Source organism: Nesoenas mayeri, assembly GCF_963082525.1.
Source record: "Nesoenas mayeri genome assembly, chromosome: 7".
Lineage (NCBI taxonomy): Eukaryota > Metazoa > Chordata > Aves > Columbiformes > Columbidae > Nesoenas > Nesoenas mayeri.
The window spans coordinates 23,214,765-23,221,017 of NC_137551.1; the positions used below are offsets into that span (position 1 = coordinate 23,214,765).

The window sequence follows — 6,253 nt, forward strand, 5'->3', positions numbered from 1 at the left end:
AAGGGCCGTCCCCATTCGCTATTCAAAGTTGCCATTTGTTGCTCCCTAAAATCCTTTCCTGGCACTAAAAGCCTCTGTGGCACCCGGCTGGGGGCAGGTCTCTCTCCCCCGAGTGGTCTCTGCGGCGCCCGGGGGGGACGGAAAACGTGGACGGTGCGGGCTGAACCGCGCGGGTGCCCCCCCTGGGATGCCCGCTCCCGGGGGCATTTCCCCGCACCCCCGGGTTCTGTGCGCATTCCCGCGCCCACGGGCCGGCATCATTTCGGAGAAAGGCCGATTAATAACCACTGTTGACTCAGGCGGGTCAGCGGCTGCCCGGCCTGGGGTCGATGCCCGGCCCCGAGCAGGCACCGCTAGCCCCGCTCCTCCTCCAGCCCCCGCGGGCTCCCCCCGCCCCGGGTCGCGACGGCTCGGGGGTAAACACCGACGCTTCCAGCCGCAGCTCGCAGACCACGCTTTCCTCCTCCCGCCAGCGACCTTTCCCGTGCGGGCGCGGATAGAGGCAAAACCGAAACGTGAGGTGGCAAGGTGAGAACAGCAAAAAAATATGCAATGAGCCCATGCGAGATCCCCGCAGCCCGAGGGCGCCCAGAAGGCTGCAGCGTGATCGGTGACCGGCACGGTACCGGAGGGAAAAAGCCCGATTACAGCACACATGGGCCATTGCTGCAAAGGGGGAAGTTTGGCATTTCTCCTGCCAGTAACTGGACGGCCAGTGTGGCGGCTGGTGCAGAGTTTAGTTTTATTTCACAGACAAGTCCATCAAAAATTAAATACCAGGTTTGGGGGTTTTGTTTGTTTTTAAACACTGAACAAATATGTACAAAATATGAACAATGTGAGGTATAAAACCGTAAGACTTTTAAAGAAAACTAGTATGTACAGAAGCAGATATGTATACAATTAGGCGTTATCTTCCCACAGCTGTGTGCCTCATCCCCCACAGCTGATGCCATTTTCTTTCCTGCACCACGGCCCTATCACTCCCCACATTTTCTTCTCAAGTATGAAATCTGTAGAAAAACAGTGCTAGAGATTTTAAAGGAGAAAAAACCGGTTGTTTGGTTTTTCTTTTTTTTTTCCCCCCGTAAATTGAACCATCGAGACTGTGGGGAAAAGTCCTCAAAAATCTGAGAAGGCACATTTCATCTCAAACAAGAGCAAAAATTAATCTCTCCAAAGAGACTACCTCATGAATGGAGGGATGTCTCAGAGGAGAACACCGCAGCAGGTAAAAGGGTGTGAGCATAAGGCACTTCATGGGATGTCAAATCCCTCCATATTTCACAGAATATTTCTCTGCTTGCAAAGGGCATTTAAATTAATCTATTTAAACTACCTTGGTTTACACATACAAAGGCTTTAGTCCAGCAGTCCATACTCACTTCCACACTAGATCAGGAGTTTTGCCTGATCACTAACAGCAGCTGATTCAGACCTCCTGTGAGTAAGAACAGGGTGCAGTATTATATTCCAGTCAGAACATCAATTAATGTACAAATACATTTTACAAATAATTAAATACAAACCATGTTCTTTAAACCAAATTAGAGAACTGCTGAAAATGCACTGTTTGCAGAAAATATATCTGTCTTTCTCTGCTTATTATAAAATGAGTCTATTTGGTGTTGTGTTGGTTTTTGTTGTTTGTTTGGGTATTTTTCAGTGGAATGGTCAAAGTTTTCTCCTGTAGCATAATATCCTTCCAAACCAGCCCTTGGTAAAGTGCAAGCTGAGTTAGGGTCCACTCTTCACATGGGGCCATTAGTGGGTAGAATTGTAGTAGCCTTTATCACCTTCAATGTCCACTTCTTGATCGGAGTCGTCAGAGACATCTGACTCCAGGTCCTCCTGTGAGGCTGGTGAGGGGGTGTACTGAGAGCCATCCAGGGAGACCTCCTTACCCTTCTGCTCTGGAGTCGGGCAGCTCTCCGGCCTTTGGTCACTGTGACTGTCAGCACCTTCTACTTCTTCTTTTTTGGTGGCCTGAGGGTTCTCCTGCAATGAAAGAAGCCTGCTTTATACAGGAATACGGGCCACAAAGCCAGAAGGCCTGGGAATCACAGCTGTGCTGGATAGGAAAACCACCTTGGGTTTCTCCAGACCTTGCAGGAAAAGGCAGGTGTCCCACTATCTCCCTGGGCCTCCTGCCTATAAACCTGCCTGAGTGGGCCAGGGCCGGAAAAGGGCTCAGCTGCACGCAGGGACTCGGCTCTGATCCCACTCCCCAGCAGCCACAGGGGCTGCTGCCGTGAATAAGGCTCCTTGGTGATGGTTATCGCAGCCACTTCAAAAGAGTCAGGAGCTGCCGGAGCCCAGGAACCTCTGAACTTTTGTCTTTAGCAAAGCAAATGTTTATTATGAGTCTACAAACACCGACATACAGCTTCCTCCTGCCCTGATCTTTCTTTAATTACACCCAACAGTAAAAGGAGGGAGGCCAAATCCATCAGTGGCCTGAAAGCAAACGTGACAAAATTACTCATTAAGCTAAAATTCAACATTAATAAACTCATCATTAAGAACAAAACGAAACAAAATAAAAACCCCTTTTTGAAGGCAAGAGTAGCCCTGCATTGGCAGCTGTCTGGGGAGCCCGGTCCCCTTAGGGGGCATGAAATGATACTCTCAGCAAAGAGAAAGCAGGCAGAGACACGTACTCATAACCGTGCGGGCTCAGAGAAATGGATGCAACCGAATGAAAAGGAGGAAATGACTTAAAATGGCTGAGATCCCAAGCGAGCTCTCTGGACACTGCGGCGCAGGCCGGGCCCTGCCGAGGAGGCACCATCACGGACCCAGCCCACCTCTTGCCAGGGAAAAGGGATTTTATTAAAAAAATCAACTGAAGTATGGGTCAAACCCAGGAGAAGATCACAGAACAAATAACTCTAGAGTGTCGCACTGTGATTGGTTTTCCTTTTTTATTATTTTTATATGAGAGGCTGATTTACCAGTAAAACGTAGCTGTTTATGCCATGCTTCCTGAAGCCAGATTCAGGTCACAATGCAGGGATTTTTCACAAACCTTTGAGCCAAGGGCCTTCATCTGGCCTAGCTGGGCAGGATTGGGCCCTCTGGATCATGAAAAAATATATTCCCCTGCTTGAGCACCATTTCTTGGGGAAGGGAAAACGCTTAAACCTCTCAGCCTCATATGCTGTAACTATTTGTAAATAAAAGTAAAAGCTACTCAATTTTCCATGTAGCTCCTCAAAACAAGCAAGGTATTTGTACCTGCCTCTCTCAACATTTGCAGAATAAATCGACTTGTGTTTATTAAGAGAGGGTGGTTTAAAAGACCAGCAAATATTCTTCTCCAAAACAACTGCCTAAGTAATTTACTGACAATGACTTATCTTCTCCACGTTAATTGGCTAAACAACATATGGGTTTACAAAACAATTACCGTGGAGTTTTAATAGGCAGTGTGTGAAAGCCGGGCATAATTGATATAGGAACCACATTAGGAGCTTTTAACGTTAGTGCTGCCTGAACGAGCCCTCATTGATTCCAGCATGATTATTTGTCTTTTTAATCAAGGTGAAGAGGTTAAACAGCCTTTCAGATGACTTCTGCATACAACCTGGAATAGGCGAGCACGGCATAAGATAAGACAATTAAAATACTTATTTCTATAGAAACGGAAACATCCCCGTACCTGCTTTAGACGCCTCCATTTGGCTCGGCGATTCTGAAACCACGTTTTGACCTGAGCAACGACAACGAGAGAAGGCACAGGGTAGTCTCGGAGCCGGTAAGCGCCAGGAGCCGTACCCGAGCCACGAGAAGAAAGCAAGAGCCAAACTCCCCCCACACCGAGCCGGCCGGGTCTCCAGGGCCGATGCGCCGACAGCAGCCGCACAGCGGAGGCTGCCCAGGGATGGGGTGCAGTTCCCCGGGGTGCGGGCACGGCCTCACCTGTCTCTCGCTGAGCTGCAGCATCTTCGCCAGCCGCTTCCTCTCCGGCGGAGAGAGGTATTTTTGTGTCTCAAACTTCTTCTCCAGCTCGATGGTCTGGTCGTTGGAGAAGCGGACCTGCCCCCCTTTCCTCTTGTGCAGCGGCCGCTGGATGAAGGGGCTCCACAGCAGCGGCTTCCCTTCAAAGAAAGGCATACGCCGAGCGTCACCGGCCGGCCGCGGACACGCGTGCCTAGGGAGCCCCAGCCCCTGCCTGAGCCCGGGCCTGGAGGTGCGCCGAGTCCACGGCCCGCTAATTTCCTTCGCCTGATTTTATTGCTCCCAGTTCCTATTCTGATATTTCACCTCCTCTGATTTTTCACCTCCGCCGAACAGAGGGACCAGTTAGAGCCACTCTACGGGCTTTGGCAACATTTCCGTCAATGTGTTTCCTGTTGGTCTATCTCGCAAAGAGACAAAAAAAAAAAAAAAAAACAAACCAAACCACCACCTTTGCTTCCTTCTGCTCTTTCAGTGCAATGGCCCAGAGAAACCGTCTCCCTTTATCTGCACCACTGCTCGGGTCCCCGCGCAGAGCAGGGACGTTGCCCGCACCCGCTTCGGGCAAGAAGGGCCCAAGACCCCCAGCCCCGCCTAAGGGCTTGCGCGCCCGAAGCCACGGGGTGCCCGCCAGGCTCAGCCCCGGGCTCGGGGCAGCGGTGCGGGGCCCGGAGGTGCGGGCAGTGACACGTCGCGGGCCAGCCCCGCTGCCGAGTCCCGGGGCCGGAGGCTCTGGCCAGTGCCACTGAGTCACTCTGTTTGTCTTTCTGTCTTGCTGCCTGCACCCTTTGAAATTTGCTGCATTGTTTTTCAAGATTTTGCTTGCGTCAGGCTTTAGTAATTCTGGTGCAAAACAGACACAAAAAATAGGAAGCAACTGGTTATTTTAGCTGTCATAAAGTCACATCCCACACAGAGGAAATGAACAATATCAGAAAAACGGATCCCGGCTATCAGAAGTCGAGTGTTTCCTGAATTTGTCTGTATTGAGGATGTCGATAAAGTAATCAGCAATGTGCACGACTCCCGGGGAAGAGCCTGCTTCAGGCGGCCAGGAAAACACTTAACAGCTTCTGAAACCAGATTTACTCCTATCGAGAGCTCAAGGTTTCCTGTATGAACGGAAAGGGTCAGCCTCTTTCACTGCACAAATGTGGTGAGTCAGGTCCAGTTTTGCAATCGCTAAGAACAAGTGCTGCAGCCCGGGCGCGGGGCTCAGCCCCCGCAGTAGGGACGCTTCCCGCGACCGCGGGCGACAAGGGGCTGCCAGGGCTCCGGCCCCACCCGACTCGACCCACCGAGGAGCCATGGGGGCCCCGGCGAGCGGCGCCGATCTCCTGACTGTTTTTCAAGTCATCCGCAGGAAAAGGGTGAGATCTGCCATGCGATCTCCCAGCACAATTAAAACTCCCCACCAAAACCACACGCGACATTACTAAGGACACTCTCAGAGTCACTTGGTTGAAGGAAAACAAATCTGAGTCACCGCGGCCGCGCACTGTGGTCTCGCTGCCAGCGCCGGAACGCGCCGTGTCTTTACTGTAAATCAGACAGGAGCCGGAGGGCGACAGAGGGAGCGCGGAGAAGCAGAGGGGCAACTTTCAGCCACTGTCTCATTCCACCCATGCTCCCGACGGCGGGACGGGGATGAGATGAGAGTGGCGCGGCGGCAGCAGGGGAGGGCAGGGGGGATTTCTTACCCAGGGGGTCCTGCCGGATCAGGGCGTGCGCGTAGTCGCCGACGGCGCGGGGAAAGGAGTAGAGGGGCCCGGCGTAGGCGCCGGTGCCGTAGGTAGCGGCGAGGTGGTGGGAGAAGGCCGGGTGGATGGGGGTCGGCTCGTAGATGGGGGTCCGGTACGGGGACACCAGGCTGGTGAAGGAAGAGTTGGGCGACGGCAGCGTCGGCGGCGGCGGGGCGGGCAGGGAGTGGGGGGCCGGGGCGGCGGCGGGACCGCGGCCCAGGATGTCCTCGATGTAGAAGGGCGTGGGGTGCGCGGGCTGGAGCAGCGGCGTGGGCGCGTACAGCGGGACGCCGACGCCCAGAGCTGCTGCCGCCGCCGGCGCCGCGCCCGGCGGCTGGTACTGCATGGCGCGGCCGCCGCCCGCGCACCCCCTGCGCCCCCGGCCGCCCCTGCAGACAGCCGGTCCCGACCGCGGCGGCTGGGTGCTGGCACCGCCGCCGCGGGTTTCTCTGGGCTCGGGTTACCCTTCAATAGGTTTCTATTGGTGCGGGGCGGAGCTCGCGTGGTCTCTATCCCCTTCCTGCCACGGCTCCGTCTAGCCAATGAGCCCG

General features: G+C 53.8%; 1 protein-coding gene across 1 annotated transcript; it reads right to left on the reverse strand.

Moving 5' to 3' along the window:
- Positions 1 to 1,764: 1,764 nt before the first annotated feature.
- Positions 1,765 to 6,048, reverse strand: HHEX (hematopoietically expressed homeobox; the record flags this gene model as incomplete). The annotated part of the gene is made up of 4 exons (XM_080347827.1): positions 1,765 to 1,998; positions 3,662 to 3,712; positions 3,922 to 4,100; positions 5,661 to 6,048. 4 exons carry the CDS (start codon positions 6,046 to 6,048, stop codon positions 1,765 to 1,767), a joined length of 852 nt encoding a protein of 283 aa, XP_080203953.1.
- Between the last annotated feature and the right edge of the window lie 205 nt (positions 6,049 to 6,253).